This window comes from Pecten maximus, chromosome 16 (genome assembly GCF_902652985.1).
Source record: "Pecten maximus chromosome 16, xPecMax1.1, whole genome shotgun sequence".
NCBI classification, from domain to species: domain Eukaryota; kingdom Metazoa; phylum Mollusca; class Bivalvia; order Pectinida; family Pectinidae; genus Pecten; species Pecten maximus.
Window position 1 is genome coordinate 2,231,291 of NC_047030.1, and position 17,613 is coordinate 2,248,903.

General features: G+C 38.5%; 1 protein-coding gene across 3 annotated transcripts; it reads right to left on the minus strand.

Annotated features, from left to right (window-relative positions):
• Positions 1-4,914: 4,914 nt before the first annotated feature.
• Positions 4,915-15,644, minus strand: LOC117344521 (YEATS domain-containing protein 4-like). 3 transcript variants are annotated; one of them, XM_033907284.1, is made up of 8 exons: positions 15,623-15,644; positions 15,183-15,243; positions 13,232-13,351; positions 10,765-10,831; positions 10,349-10,443; positions 9,805-9,897; positions 6,228-6,315; positions 4,915-5,338 (listed from the first exon to the last, which is right to left on the minus strand). In XM_033907284.1, exons 2-8 carry the CDS (start codon positions 15,219-15,221, stop codon positions 5,157-5,159), a joined length of 684 nt encoding a protein of 227 aa, XP_033763175.1. In that variant the 5' UTR covers positions 15,222-15,243; positions 15,623-15,644; the 3' UTR covers positions 4,915-5,156. The 3 variants fall into 3 exon arrangements, with proteins under 3 accessions (XP_033763175.1, XP_033763176.1, XP_033763177.1); XM_033907285.1 differs by having other exon boundaries at positions 15,183-15,222; positions 15,623-15,642; XM_033907286.1 differs by having other exon boundaries at positions 15,183-15,222; positions 15,448-15,626.
• Positions 15,645-17,613: the final 1,969 nt, after the last annotated feature.

Sequence of the window (17,613 nt, forward strand, 5' to 3'; positions counted from 1 at the left end):
ATCGCTCACCTGGCTCTACAGCAACTTTGAAGTTGATGAGGTCATTTCTAAAGATACTATGTTGATTACCTCTTTATTCAAAATTCATTGTAAGCTAGTTTTATTCATATTAAAAATTTTCTAGTCCTTCATTCCATCATTCTATTGGCCTAATATCAGGACTACGAGGCTCTTGGCTATCGCAAATTTCCCCCCTGTGACCTTGAATGTAGGTCAAGGTCATTTATTTGAACAAAATTGGTAGCCCTTCACCCCAACATGCTACAGGCCCAATATCAAGTCCCTGGGCCTCTTGGTTATTGAGAAGAAGTCGTTTGAAGATTAAAGCCTATTTGACCCATGTGACCTTGAATGAAGGTCAAGGTCATTTATTTGAACAAACTTTGTAGCCCTTCACCCCAGCATGCTATAGGCCCAATATCAAGTCCCTGGGCCTCTTGGTTATTGAGAAGAAGTCGTTTGAAGATTATAGCCTATTTGACCCATGTGACCTTGAATGAAGGCCAAGGTCATTTATTTGAACAAACTTTGTAGCCCTTCACCCAAGCATGCTGCATGCCCAATATCAAGTCCCTGGGCCTTTTGGTTATTGAGAAGTTGTTTGAATGAAAAAGTTGACGCCGGACGGACGGACGGACGGACGACGGACGCCGCACCACGGCATAAGCTCACTTGCCCTTCGGGCAGGTGAGCTAATAAATTAATAGAAAATTTTATTCCCAACCAACAAAGTGGTGAAATGCATATAGGCTTACCCAGCAAATATTCGAATCTACACCGAAATGTACGCAATTGTTCACTGAATATTTACAGAACATGAATGTACAAAATTAATACCTACTATGAGCTAGGTCCAACCTGATAACCACACAATATTAGTCCTGTGAATTCTTTAAATTAAATTTCTTCCCATTTTAGTCATAATTGTGATTGGTTTAATTTTGTGTTTAGCTACATTTCTGGCAAAGTGGTAGCAGAAGTATTAATGTTTCACAAACATCCTCCGTTTTAGCTCACCTGGTCCGAAGGACCAAGGTGAGCTTATGCCATATCGTTGCGTCCGTCGTCCGTCCGTCCGTCAACAATTGACTTCTTCATAACCACTGATCAGAATTTGACCAAATTTTGTCAGAAGCATCCCTATGGGGTTTGGACTCAAAATTGTACAAATGGTGGGGCTGACCCCCCAGGGGTCTGAGGGGCGGGGCCAAAAGGGGTCAATTTGGCTCTATTAATATAAACGACTTCTTCTCTGAAACCAAGCAAAGGATATCGCTCCTATTTGCCTGGTAGCATCACTATGGGGTGAGGATTCAAAATTGTACAAATGGTGGGGCTGACCCCCTGGGGGCCAGAGGGGCGGGGCCAAATGGGTCAATATACCTATATTGATATTAACGACTTCTTCTCTAAAACCAAGAAATGGATATCGCTCATATTTGCCTGGTAGCATGATTATGGGGTGAGGATTAAAAATTGTACAAATGGTGAGGCTGACCCCCTGGGGGCCTGAGGGGTGGGGCCAAATGTGATCAATCGGGCTATATTGATATAAACGACTTCTTCTCTGAAACCGAGAAATGGATATTGCTTATATTTGCCTGGTAGCATCACTATGGGGATGGGATTCAAAATTGTACAAATGGTGAGGCTGACCCCCCAGGGGTCTGAGGGGTGGGGTCAATTTGGCTCTATTAATATAAACGACTTCTTCTCTGAAACCAAGCGAAGGATATTGTTCCTATTTGCCTAGTAGCATCACTATGGGATGAGGATTCAAAATTGTACAAATGGTGGGGCTGAGGGGCGGGGCCAAGAGGGGTTAATTTGGCTAAATTGATATGAACAACTTCTCTGAAACCAAGCAATATATATTGCTTATATTTGACTGTGAGCATCCCTTTGAGGTCGGGATTCAAAATTGAACAAATGACGGGGCCAACCCCCTTTGCGCCAAAAGTCAACTTCAATAGCAATACCAGTGACAAATATACTTAATCATCATTCTTGTTTCATGTCATGAAATCCAGGTGAGCGATACAGGGCCTCTTGTTTTAAAATAGTATAATACACCAATCATGTGTGATAGTTTGTGTGTTTCTGTTAATTTTGTCTGTAAAATCTGTAATTGTTAATTTTGGGGAAAATTAAATCCCTAAAAAACAAATACGCTTTACTTTATATATTACATTAATTTGCTCAATATTCTTAAATGTCTACAAACATCAACCTTACCTCAATAATAACTATTTTCTCCATCTTTCCTTTTTTCCTGGCATATTGTCTGTCCATATATCATGTTTTCTTGTTAAGCTTACAATTGATATTGATATGTATATGTAACGCAATAAATACCCTAAACAAGATTAAAGAATTCTGTTATTTATTTTAAATATTTTGCTGTAAGGGATCCTGACAAAACACTGACAGAACCGTCGGATTACATACCGTACGTACAGTGTACACCATAACACTGTGACAGAACCGTGGGATTACATACCGTACGTACAGTGTACACCACAACACCGTGACAGAACCGTCGGATTACATACCGTACGTACAGTGTACACCACAACACCGTGACAGAACCGTGGGATTACATACCGTACGTACAGTGTACACCACAACACTGTGACAGTACTGTCGGATTACATACCGTACGTACAGTGTACACCACAACACCGTGACAGAACCGTCGGATTACATACCGTACGTACAGTGTACACCACAACACCGTGACAGAACCGTCGGATTACATACCGTACGTACAGTGTACACCACAACACCGTTACAGAACCGTGGGATTACATACCGTACGTACAGTGTACACCACAACACCGTGACAGTACTGTCGGATTACATACCGTACGTACAGTGTACACCACAACACCGTGACAGAACCGTGGGATTACATACCGTACGTACAGTGTACACCACAACACCGTGACAGAACCGTCGGATTACATACCGTACGTACAGTGTACACCACAACACCGTTACAGAACCGTGGGATTACATACCGTACGTACAGTGTACACCACAACACTGTGACAGAACCGTGGGATTACATACCGTACGTACAGTGTACACCACAACACCGTGACAGAACCGTCGGATTACATACCGTACGTACAGTGTACACCACAACACCGTGACAGAACCGTGGGATTACATACCGTACGTACAGTGTACACCACAACACTGTGACAGAACCGTGGGATTACATACCGTACGTACAGTGTACACAACAACACCGTGACAGAACCGTCGGATTACATACCGTACGTACAGTGTACACCACAACACCGTGACAGAACCGTGGGATTACATACCGTACGTACAGTGTACACCACAACACTGTGACAGAACCGTGGGATTACATACCGTACGTACAGTGTACACCACAACACTGTGACAGAACTGTCGGATTATATACCGTACGTACAGTGTACACCACAACACCGTTACAGAACCGTCGGATTACATACCGTACGTACAGTGTACACCACAACACCGTGACAGAACCGTCGGATTACATACCGTACGTACAGTGTACACCACAACACCGTGACAGAACCGTGGGATTACATACCGTACGTACAGTGTACACCACAACACTGTGACAGAACCGTGGGATTACATACCGTACGTACAGTGTACACCACAACACCGTGACAGAACCGTCGGATTACATACCGTACGTACAGTGTACACAACAACACTGTGACAGAACCGTGGGATTACATACCGTACGTACAGTGTACACCACAACACCGTGACAGAACCGTCGGATTACATACCGTACGTACAGTGTACACCACAACACCGTGACAGAACCGTCGGATTACATACCGTACGTACAGTGTACACCACAACACCGTTACAGAACCGTCGGATTACATACCGTACGTACAGTGTACACAACAACACCGTTACAGAACCGTGGGATTACATACCGTACGTACAGTGTACACCACAACACCGTGACAGAACTGTCGGATTATATACCGTACGTACAGTGTACACCACAACACCGTTACAGAACCGTCGGATTACATACCGTACGTACAGTGTACACCACAACACCGTCACAGAACCGTCGGATTACATACCGTACGTACAGTGTACACCACAACACCGTCACAGAACCGTCGGATTACATACCGTACGTACAGTGTACAGCACAACACCGTCACAGAACCGTCGGATTACATACCGTACGTACAGTGTACACAACAGACCCTACAGTATGAAGTCATATACATTGTATGTATTAACAGTATTGACAGGTAAATTGTCCAATTTTTGAGGGAACTGTTGTCATAAACAACAGGGCAGGTAAAAACATCCAGCATCACTGGTCCTTTCAAGTTTGAATTCAAATGTAACCAACCCAAAGATGAAATGTAGTGGTCTTTTTACACTGAATTAGTGGTATCTTAAATTACTCTTAAAAAGAGTGATTTCACACTCGCCAATCGGGTACTATAAATGTGGTTATTTTCGCGAGGGGTTAATTTCGTGATTTCAATATGTAAACTATACGCCTTGGCGTAACTTTCGCGATCAATACACATTTGTTTGTAGTTCGAGATTATGCAAATTGATATCAAAATAATATGTGTGGAGAAAATGTTCCCGATCAAAATGACTGTGTAATTAGCGTAAATTTCCATGTTTACAGTAAGTAGTCGCCAATATTTACTTGCCCCCAGACCAAATCTACAGGACCTGGGCTATCAGAGGTTTTTCTCACCCTGAATTATGTTACTTCTGTAAGGTTTTGTTTTTAGAAGTGGAATAACTCAGAAATTGAACAATTTACTATTCGATATCGTCGCTATTACTTCATCAGTTAATAGATACATGTTAATTGTGATCCTCTTTTCAGTACACATACTCCGATAAGAAATATTGTCAACATTTAATAGAAAGCAATGATTTCTTCCATCACAAACATGTTTACAACACACAGGATTGCCTCTCCTCGAATGTCAATATTGTTTTGAACAACGTCATTGTTGGATGTACACACACCATTATTTCAAAAATCTGAACAAAACTCAGATTTCTCATTATGGTACAATTTCAACATCTTCCAGAATGTTTGAAATATTTTCCTGATTGAGATGAAATACGACACACATTTCGGTAGATCACGTTACACTTTCCACATCTGGCTGTATGTCCACATCCTCGACTTTGTTGATATGTTCTTTTAGCTTGTTGATATTTTCTTTTTTCTGTTTCAAGCGTTCGTTAAGTTCCTGTATCTCGTAGCGAATCTTCTTATTGGCAGCTTTAATATTATTAATTGTCTTTTCCTTTCGTTCATCAACTGGAAAATGGAAAATTTGAGAAAAAAAATTATCATAAGGAATTATTAATGAAACAAGCATATGCATTGTATGTTGGCTATTTTTGTGTCGCCTGGATGACTACCACAACCACTAGATACCTGAATGTTCCTGGGACACACCATACCATTAAGAAATATTATCTACAGCAGAAACAATCTACCTGACCAATCCTAACTGCATACGTATGCAAAATAATCATAGATTCAACTTCAAAAATAACAAAGTCAGGGAAAAAGAAGTTTTGGTAAAAATGAAGAATTAATCTGGAATTGATTACATTTTGCATCACTATCTTCATTATCCTCGGAAATGTATTATCAGAAAAGATAAGTGGAAATGACCCTCACTTAATTAAAGAAGTGTTTTTACGGAGGAAGATTTTGTGGACTAAAGTACAAACGTTGTCAGTTGGTACACAATGGAACTATCACCTGGTGAAGGTGAGAAACTCTTTATAAAACAAGTCAGTTTAGGGTGGGATTATTACAGGACATAGTTGGTTATTTCGTTGAATAAGAAAAAGACAATAGAATTAAAACAGCAACTAATTCTTCTAAACAGGAATTAATAAGGGTGGACCTACCAAAGGACCACGGTATTATATCGGCAAGGAATTCTTCTAAACAGTAATTAATACAGGTGGGCCTACCAAGGGACCTCAGAATTATATCGGCAAGGAATTCTTCTAAACAGGAATTAATACTGGTGGACATCCTAAAGTTATTATATCGGCATTTATTTCTTACTAGGAATTAAAATCAGTGTGCTTATATGTAACAACAATGAAATTATATTTGCTGGCAATTCTGCTGTATGGGCTTATTAAGAGATACATTACCTCACAGATAGGGTAAAAGATATACGTACAATCTGTCTCGTGTTTGTATGTCCCCAGGGACATCGGTCGTGTATTGGTGAGGGCATGATTCATCATGGCTGTCGGGTCCTGGAACACCTACAACATAGCAAACACAATTCCTACCTAATGAACTTAATATGAATACCTCATATTATCAGTGAAAGTATTTTGGTTAATGATGAAATTATATCAATGACACTGTTTAATATCAAAAAATATCTTAAAAGAACATCAAAATGATTTTTACAATATTCCTTTTTTTTGTAATGCAGAATTACAACTTTTGTGAGCAGGTACTGATTGTTTCATTATTTGTTTATGAGAGTAACATTGTAGATTTGAAGTAATTTCCTCACATAAACTTTTGGCGTAACAATAAATACCTACTCACAAGGGCAGATAACTCAGAAAAGACAGAATATTCTTACTTCAACTAAACTCAACTAGCCAAACACATGCTTCAAATATTTTCTATCGATGAATCTAACATTTTTTCACACAGCTTCCCATTAAATGTTTATTGTGGTCCAAATAACTCAACTGGTTTGACCAGATTTCATGAAATAAGGATGGACATTATGATTTTATGTTGCTTTTGGAAGAATTTTGACCATTTTCAATACTTTGCCAATACTTAATCCCTTAATCAACCTGACAGCTGTCAGTCTCATCAATACTCTTCCCCTTCACTTCCATATAATGTAGAAGAACAGTTACGTATGTTTTCCACCATTTTTGTGTGCTGCAAAATACTTTTTAGGATCACCTTCATGTAATTCAGAAAAGGGTGATAGCGCCAATATAAAAACAAGAGGCCCATGGGCCTTAACGGTCATCTGACAAACACTTACACTTACAGCAGGGACACACCCCTCAATCCAGCATTATTACCATAAATCATTTATCGCAGCCAGTTATGTTTTAGATCAAATTTGGTTTTTATCCATTTAGCTTGTCCAGGAAGAGCAGCATCATAAAGCAAAATTTTAGCCAAGTTCCCATTTTTGGGGCATGCCCCTCTGTGTCCCAATGGGTCAGACAAGACTCATTTATATCAATTAGGATTGCCTTTCCCCAATGATGTTTCATGCTAAATATAGTTGTAATCAATTAAGGCATTAAGGAGGAATTGCATTTTAAAGAAATGTTTAACCTAAGCACTCCTTTTGCCCCATCTTTTTTTCCCCAGGGGTCAAACCTGTCTCATTAAAAAATATGATTGCCGTCACCTTATATTTCACATCAAATTAGGTTGTAATCCACCAAAAGGTTAGGGAGGATTAGGATTTAACAGAAAATATTCACCAAAGTTCCCCTTTTGGGGCCCTGCCCCTAAGGCCCCAGGGGTCTCACTAGCCTCGTTTATATAAAATATGACCACCCTTCCCAAAGGATGTTTCACACCATATTTCGTATTAATCCACCCAAGGGTTAGAGAGAAGTAGGATTTATAGCAAAAATTCACCAAAGTTCCCCTTTTGGGGCCCCGCCCCTCTGGCCCTAGGGGTCAAACCAGCCTCATTTATATAAAATATGATTGTCCTCCTCCAATGATGTTTCACACCAAATTTGGTAATAATTCACTATGGGGGTTAGGAGGAGTAGTATTGTAAAGCAAAATTTCATCAAAGTTCCCCTTTTGGGGCCCTGCCCTTCTGGCCCCAGGGGCCACACCAGCCTAATTTATATAAAATATGACCACCCTCCCCCAATGATGTTTCACACAATATCTGGTTGAAATCCACCAAAGGGTTAAGGAGGAGTAGGATTTTATAGCAAAATTTCATAAAAGTTCCCCTTTTGGGGCCCCGCCCCTCAGGCCCCAGGGGCCACACCAGCCTCATTTATATAAAATATGACCACCCTCCCCCAATGATGTTTCACACAATATCTGGTTGAAATCCACCAAAGGGTTAAGGAGGAGTAGGATTTTATAGCAAAATTTCATCAAAGTTCCCCATTTGGGGCCCCGCCCCTCAGGCCCTAGGGGTCACACCAGCCTCATTTATATAAAATATGATCACCCTCCCCAAATGATGTTTCACACAATATCTGGTTGAAATCCACCAAAGGGTTAAGGAGGAGTAGGATTTTATAGCAAAATTTCATCAAAGTTCCCCTTTTGGGGCCCCGCCCCTCAGGCCCCAGGGGTCACACCAACTTCATTTATATTAATATGACCGCCCTCCCCCAATGATGTTTCCAACCAAATTTAGTTGTAATCCACCCAAGGGTAAAGGAGGAGTAGGATTTTATAGCAATATTCACCTAAGTTCCCTTTTCGGCGCCCCGCCCTTCTGGCCCCAGGGGTCAGACCAGCCTCATTTATATAAAATATGATTGCCCTCCCCCAATGATGCTTCAAACCAAATTTGGAAGTAATCCACCCAAGCGTTAAGGAGGAGTAGCGTTTTGAAAGAAAAAGTTTACGGACGGCGCACGGCGGACGACGACGGACGAAGCACGATGACTATAGGTCATCCTGACCCTTTGGGTCAGATGACCTAACAAGAGGCCCATGGGACTAAAAAGTCACCTGAGCTCTGAAGTATACTGATAGACAATGTTTTGCTTGTGTAGTGGAACTAGACCGGGTCGATCATCTGCAATCATATAGCTCAATTGGTAGAGCATCCGGCTAGTGTTCTGAGGTCCCGGGTTCGAACCCCGGTCTGGCCTTGCATTTTTCCGCTCCTACTACACTTTTAACTAAGATTCCCCGAGACCTTGAATGTAGATCAAGGTTTATTAAATTGACAAACTTTGAAGCCATTCATCACAGCATGATAATTGAATAATGTTATGACTATAGGCCCCTTGGTTCTTATGAAGAAGACATTTACATTTAGGAAAATACGTCTTACCTCTTTTGACCTTGAAAACAGGTCAAGGTCATTCATTTGAACAGACTTAGATCAACACATCTGATCCCTAAGGCCTGTCAAGGTTAACGTCATTCGTTTGAACAAACTTGGTAGCCCTTCATCCCAGTATGCTGCTGGCCCTCTTAAGGTAAGTTTCAGTTCAGCAGGTGTGTTTTAGTTCTGAGACTAACACATAGCACCAAAACACAGCTAAGCGAGGTCAAGGGGGCTGCGATAGCTCAGTCAATTTGAGCATTGGTCAAGTAAACTCAGGTAAAAGTCCGAGATGTGTGGTCCGACGCCCTCTACCTGTGTCTGTTAATGCTACTGGGGAAGCTGAGAAACTGGCTGGTCTGAGCTGTCATGGTTGTGTTCTTGGACAAGACACTTCACCCTATTTGCTCAAGGTGGCATGTGATGAGCCTCCTGTATATTGTACAGTGAGGTAGTCACCAACTACTACAAGGAGACCCTGCATGCATAGTAAAATGCTATTGGGTTTGGTAAAATAATGATTCAGTGGCATGAAGAGGAGAAAAATAATTGCTCTTCGATTCTAGTCTAATAATAGTTTCCTTTGATATCATTGGAAATTCTTCACGGTAAGAAGCCGGCTAAGTAATATCCAACATGGGAAGGATAGTAATTTGATTGATGGGAATTAGATCGCTCGTGACCGAGACTCTAGTGTATTTATAATGGGTTCTCCTGTTTTACATACCAACTCGTCATAATACTCCACAACCAAAGATTTCTTTCCCAGCATTATGTCTGTCTCGCTTTGGAACAACTTCAACAGGTGGTACACTGTTACCTAAAATACACAGCATTAATATAGTACTGTAGCTAATATGTTTCCATCATAAATACTCCCTTTTGTATCTATATTGAAATTTCAATTCATGTTCATTATACATTATATTGTAATGAAATTATATTTATTTTATTTTGTTAATTGTTTGTTAACAGAAGCAGACATTTCTCTTTTTTTATGTTTTGTTTAAAAGTGCAATAATTTTATTTGTGAGATCTGATCAGATTTTGTTATATTTAGCTGTCACATAATTAGTCAGTCAAAATGACGGTTATCAGTATTTCATTCCATCGCTGATAGAAATATTTCTATGTCAACTGTGAAGGAAACAGATGGTTCATTTTTTTAAAAATATCCTAAAAGTACACATTTGTACAGCCAACTTTTTTATAAAGCATCTACCACAATAATATTCAACTGAAATAATTTGGTAAAAGTGTGTGTTGCTTACTGGTCGTTCATTTGGATCCACAAAGTAGATTTTGATGATCACTTCAAACTCTCCCCAACCCGTCTCTGTGACTTCATATGGAGGCTTTGTTACCACTGAAATGGAAGTTCAAATCTATTTTTGGACACAAATATTCAACGCTCATACACAACATTTGGGCGATTCCATTAAACGTCTACCCCACCCCAGGACTCCAGGTTTTGTTAAGGGGTACCACCCATAGAAGTTTTTTAATAAATTACATAGAACTTATAGGGAAGGAAATCCAACCATGTATAGAAGCGATTTATTTTGGAGTCCTGGGGTCAGGTAGATACTTTAATGAAATAGCCCTTATCGGTATTATAAATAATTCCAGTTCAATTCCAGTATTAAAGTGTTTCTAACAAACAAAGGGTTCAGATATGGTGTCCTACCTCTGTTATGGTTGGGGTAACTGTCGTGAAGTTTGAAGTGAATTTTTTTGATGTACCCCGATAGATCCTGTAGAAAGACAAAAAGTGCCACAAATTATATACATGCTGGCAGCTCCACGCTTTCTCTTGTTTTTGTACATCATACTGGTAGCTGAAGAAAAAATCTATATATATAGACTAATACCCAAAACTTTCATATTTAAATATCAAATTCATTTTCAATTTTCATTCACAAATATCAAAGCAAACTAAAACATAAAGTAATGTATGAAAATATCCCAAAGATTTAAAATACTGTCCTTTTGCAAGAGTTATTTCCCTTCATGATAAACAACCATTGAAAATGTCCTACTTTCATTGAATTGAGCTATCTCCAACTTGGTGAAAAGCATATAACAAGAGGCCCATGGGCCTTAACGGTCATCTGACAAACACTTACACTTACAGCAGGGACACACACCCCAATCCAGCATTATTACCATAAATTATTTATCGCAGCCAGTTATGTTTTAGATCAAATTTGGTTTTTATCCATTTAGCTTGTCCAGGAAGAGCAGCATCATAAAGCAAAATTTTAGCCAAGTTCCCATTTTTGGGGCATGCCCCTCTGTCCCAATGGGTCAGACAAGACTCATTTATATCAATTAGGATTGCCTTTCCCCAATGATGTTTCATACTAAATATGGTTGTAATCAATTCAGGCATTAAGGAGGAATTGCATTTTTAAGAAATGTTTAACCTAAGCACTCCTTTTGCCCCATCTTTTTTTCCCCAGGGGTCAAACCTGTCTCATTAAAAAATATGATTGCCGTCACCTAATATGTTTCACATCAAATTTGGTTGTAATGCACCAAAAGGTTAGGGAGGATTAGGATTTAACAGCAAATATTCACCAAAGTTCCCATTTTGGGGCCCTGCCCCTCAGGCCCCAGGGGTCACACTAGCCTCGTTTATATAAAATATGACCACCCTTCCCAAAGGATGTTTCACACCATATTTCGTATTAATCCACCCAAGGGTTAGAGAGAAGTAGATTTATAGCAAAAATTCACCAAAGTTCCCCTTTTGGGGCCCCGCCCCTCTGGCCCTAGGGGTCAAACCAGCCTCATTTATATAAAATATGATTGTCCTCCTCCAATGATGTTTCACACCAAATTTGGTAATAATTCACTATGGGTGTTAGGAGGAATAGGATTTTATAGCAAAATTTCATCAAAGTTCCCCTTTTGGGGCCCCGCCCCTCTGGCCCCAGGGGCCACACCAGCCTCATTTATATAAAATATGACCACCCTCCACCAATGATGTTTCACACAATATCTGGTTGAAATCCACCAAAGGGTTAAGGACGAGTAGGATTTTATAGCAAAATTTCATCAAAGTTCCCTTTTTTGGGCCCGTCACTCTGGCCCCAGGGCTCACACCAGCCTCATTTATATAAAATATGACCACCCTCCCCCAATGATGTTTCACAACATATCTGGTTGAAATCTACTAAAGGGTTAAGGAGGAGTAGGATTTTATAGCAAAATTTCATCAAAGTTCCCCATTTGGGGCCCCACCCCTCAGGCCCCAGGGGTCACACTAGCCTCATTTATATAAAATATGACCGCCCTCCCCAAATGATGTTTCACAACATATCTGGTTGAAATGCACTAAAGGGTTAAGGAGGAGTAGGATTTTATAGCAAAATTTCATCAAAGTTCCCCTTTTGGGGCCCCGCCCCTCAGGCCCTAGTGGTCACACCAGCCTCATTTATATAAAATATGATCACCCTCCCCAAATGATGTTTCACAACATATCTGGTTGAAATCCACTAAAGGGTTAAGGAGGAGTAGGATTTTATAGCAAAATTTCATCAAAGTTCCCCTTTTGGGGCCCCGCCCCTCAGGCCCCAGGGGTCACACCAACTTCATTTATATAAAATATGACCGCCCTCCCCCAATGATGTTTCACACCAAATTTAGTTGTAATCCACCCAAGGGTAAAGGAGGAGTAGGATTTTATAGCAATATTCACCTAAGTTCCCTTTTTGGGGCCCCGCCCTTCTGGCCCCAGGGGTCAGACCAGCCTCATTTATATAAAATATGATTGCCCTCCCCCAATGATGCTTCAAACCAAATTTGGAAGTAATCCACCCAAGGGTTAAGGAGGAGTAGCGTTTTGAAAGAAAAAGTTTACGGACGGCGCACGGCGCACGACGCACGGCGCACGGCGGACGACGACGGACGACGACGGACGAAGCACGATGACTATAGGTCATCCTGACCCTTTGGGTCAGATGACCTAATAAAATGCATTCAGCTTGTAAAATTTATATTTTGGTTCAAAAAAAGCAAAACAGGTAAATTTTGACTATTTCAACAAACAAAACCAACTTATGATGTTACAGCACTCATAAAATCTACGAAGATGAATTACTGTTACTACATGTACAATGTCTCTGCTGATTGTGTTTCATAAGATTTACCTCATTTTTATACGGTTTTACATAGACAGTCCATTGATGGGTGTGTCCATCTTCCTCCCTTTTCTTCCCAAAATATCGAGCGATGTTACCATACACGATCGGCTTCACCACAGTGGTACCCTGAAATATTTTACAATTGTAAATATTTCTATGTGAATATTTATGTAGCATGAATTAATATTAACTCAATAATTAAAGATTTCCATAAAACAATTATAAAAATAGTATTATGTGCTAACTGAAACACCTCTGAATCAAAATGCACGAGCTAAACAAAATCGAGGCGTTATAGCTATAGAGTTCTTTGATGCCATTGCTACAAAATTCTGTACATTGTACAAAAACTTTCCATTATTTTCTGCAGATATATATATAGCAAATGTGTTACTGGTTCTGGTTTTATTAGACATAAATTTGTCTACCAGAATGTCTAGTATCTAGTCCCATCCGATGATGATAATAATGAGGTTTTGAGGGTGCATAGGGGCACTAGTAACTGCAGAGGACTTATATAGGCTTGCCTGTTGTCCAATCCATTTGTTTTATAACAATAAAATTTGTTGAAATGAAATGTGTTTGACTTAGTGTTTGTTTACGAGGGCTTCAAGGACTGTGGTATGAGTGTCTTGAATTCCTCTAGTGTGGCGCATTGTACTGATGCTACCGATAGGAGATTCTATTGCATAATTGTGTATGGAAAGAAGGAGAATTTATATACAGTCAAACCTGTCTATAAAGACCACCCAAGGGGATTCAGAAAAACGGTCACTATAGACAGACTGCCTTTAAAAACAGGTTAAAATTATAGCACTAACCAGTTTACATGAAACTGCAATAAATAACTTGTTATTGAACAGGGCATTCAGTAGACCAGTTAGTTATAACATTTTCAGAAGTCATATCAATGTATACACTTTTTATCTATATTTTTTTTATAAATCTGAAGGGTTAAATCTTTATTAAAAAAGACTTTTCCATTAAAAACCCAAGAATAAAGCATGGTTTTGTGGAGTCCAACATAAAACATAACTCAAAATGGTCTAAAGGATACAGATGTTACTTTTTTTTTAGATTTTGTTCTGAAATATTATTTAATGTATTTATCAAATCATCTCCCTTTCTTTCTAAAATAAAAAAAGAATACACAATAATTAATAAATTATGTTTGTGTTACTTGTAATTATTTTGTGACATAAACTAACTTCTTAAAACAAAAAAAAAACTTGTTCTGACCCAAATTGAAATCCAGATATTTGTGGTAATTTACGACTTTTTATTAGCATTGACCAATAAACATGGTGGCAGTACATGTACAAAGGCTAGTACCAACACTCACAGCTACGATAAAGAAAGGCATTATTGGCTTTCATGCAAGTAAATCTTGTTGAAAGATATTATCAGTGTTTGTTCTTTTAAGTGATGTATCCTAGTTAACGTTCTAATCACAAAATTACACGCATGGTGACCCGACTCCTCCCTCACTGAGCCCCAGGCCAGGGCGGCTACAGTAATTATAGGCTAACATAGGTCTTTTGTTTACATAATCAGGCCAGGGTCGAAGTGTCAGAATTTTGTGGGGATTTTATGAGGGATGACTGCCGAGAGCAGAAGATGGGTGACAGAAATCGGACCTTAGCCTATAGAATACAAACAAGCGTTCGCTGTTTCAAAATCACCCGTTGCAATTAATTGTTAGTCACATCAGACAGGTGGTCGCTATACAGAGGGTCATTCACGGGGAATCTTAAAATCGGTCGTTATAGACAGGCAGTCATTAGAGCAAGTTTGTGTCTTTGATAGCAGATATGTTTGAATGTGTAGGAGTGGTCATGTCTGGAGTCGGTGGTGTACGTGTGTTTATAAGACATTTCGCGTCCATTTTACCACCGTGCAATTATTAACTAAAGTTGATAAAACTTATTTCATCAATATCTTGATTATCAATACAAACCTTTATACGTCCGCCTGCTTCGGACGCAACTTCAGCCATTCTATAACCATCAAAACAATCTCTATAGAAATGAAATGAATATCATGTGAAAATAAAAACATTCGTTTTAATAATTTGAGGGAACAGATAGGACTGATTAATGCATATATATCAATATCATTTTCAGAACATATTACATATCGTCATTAAGATAGTAGGCTATATAAAAGAATGGATGTCGGCAGTTAAATTGACAAATCGCTTTGCTTTAAAATTTGTGGCCTACCAGTGAAGTTTGTCAGTATTCGCTCTGTTTATAATGCCAATGTTTTTTTCTATAAACTAATCACAATATTGTGTCGTTATATATGACTCTTTATACGCTAAAATAGTCAGTTAGCATAAAGAAATGGCATATTATACACAGTAATCACACAGAGAATGTATCACAACAAACTTACATGTGCGCCAAATATACCGGAAGTATTGACTAGTGACTACTACAGGAACCAATTGACGGTAAAGAACCATATCCGGAATGTCCGGTGTGAAGATAGGGGAATCAAATAGTTTGATTTGCGAAATACTATGCCACACTTTCAGTAACAAATAAATAATTATCTAGAGTTACAAAGTGATAAAAATAAATGTTGTTTATCACTTGATATCATTTAAATGAATAGAGGATACCATTAAAACTAGTATATATCCCTATGGTTAGTTACTGACATCATCAACTATTCATTAGGATTTATTAGGAAACATTATGGACGCAGGCTGAAAGCCTCTATATCCACATCCAGTAAATTACAAAGAAATAACAATTAAATAATATCAGTCCGGTGCAATGTACATGTAGCATTTGGAGATTATTGTTCTTTATATATAAACCGATTATTTTTCCAATAATTGTCCAACAGGATTTCAAACTGATAAACAGTTTCTGTATTTAGGACATGTTGGGGAAGACTGTTCCAGAGATCAACAATTCGATAGCTAAAGAAGTGTTTCCTTGCAATCCCGTCGACATCGTTTTTTGAAAATTTTCTGGGAGTGACCTCTACAGTTGAGTGTAGACTAAAGGTTACACCCAAGTGCACTCCGAGTGCACTCCATTTGGACTTGGAGTGCACTCCGTTTGGACTCCAGGTAAACTTGGAGTGCACTCCAAGTGGACTCTGAGTCTACCTGGAGTCCTATAAGACACCATGCCTACCCCAGTTCTATAATCAGACTATATATATATATATTAATACTTTGATGCTTTTAATATAATTTACATATAAATAAATAGATTTTTACAAATTACTTTTGTTCTGTTAATATTACTATTAACATTTGTTTAGTCTACTAGGAATATTTCTTTTATTGTTAATACATGGTAATAATGCCTTCATGTTAAATTTATATTTATTAAGATCCATAAAAGACAGTTATACAATTGATGCTATAATCAGGTTTCTATGAAAGTTAATTGCTTATTATTTCATTAAGATGTAAGTAAATTGTATTTCATTTTATTATGGAATTGAAAATTATTTCAATTAGAATATTTATTACTGTACATATATCATGACTGTAAAGGAAGTTTAGATAATATATCTATATTATGTTATTGAAAGTTTACAGTATTTAATGAATTATGTGTTTTTTTAATAAGACATTCTCTACATACATGTACACTATTCAGGCAAGCAGAGACCTATAGTATATAGGTCTCTGAGGCAAGTAATTATAAAATAAACAATCATTTTAGTTTCATTAGAAAAATATACATTTACAACTGTACATATTTACGAGCATTACCTAGTTAAATTAATGTTCTGACATAACGTACACACAAGTATGTAGTTCTGGACTACCCATAATGAATGACAGTATCTGTTTAACTGCTATTATTATTGGTCATGCATGACTGACTCTGGCCTGACACCCCTGATAACTGTGCCAGGTGAGTCTTAGGAGCCAGCTACAGGTACTGTCCTGGGTTCACAGAAATACCTGTGTCAATTTTGTCACTGTATGGCTTCAAATGATGAAGCTGTGCAAAGCAGGGTCACAGTGTTGTAACCTCAGGCCAATTAACAGAACAGTAAGATTATCTCCTGACTTGAAAGGAAAGGATTGTAGCTCTCCATTTGAGAGGCCTTAATCAGACCAAAATTACATGTATAAACGAAATACCAGTGTAATTAAGGTGGAAATGTCAAGATAAGTAGTAAAACCATAAACAAATTGGTTAACAGGTTTAAGAAGACCAACTCTATTGAAATGAAGTCATTCTATAATGAAATTAGAAAGTAAAAATAAGCTGTTTCTTATATTTATTACATTGTAATCTGTCTAAACCATAAGTCATTGAGACCAAACGTATTGGCTGGTTTATGCAGGTGTCCGGTATGTAGAGGTACAATGTTGAATGATATAAGTTCAAAAAAAATTAATGCAAATC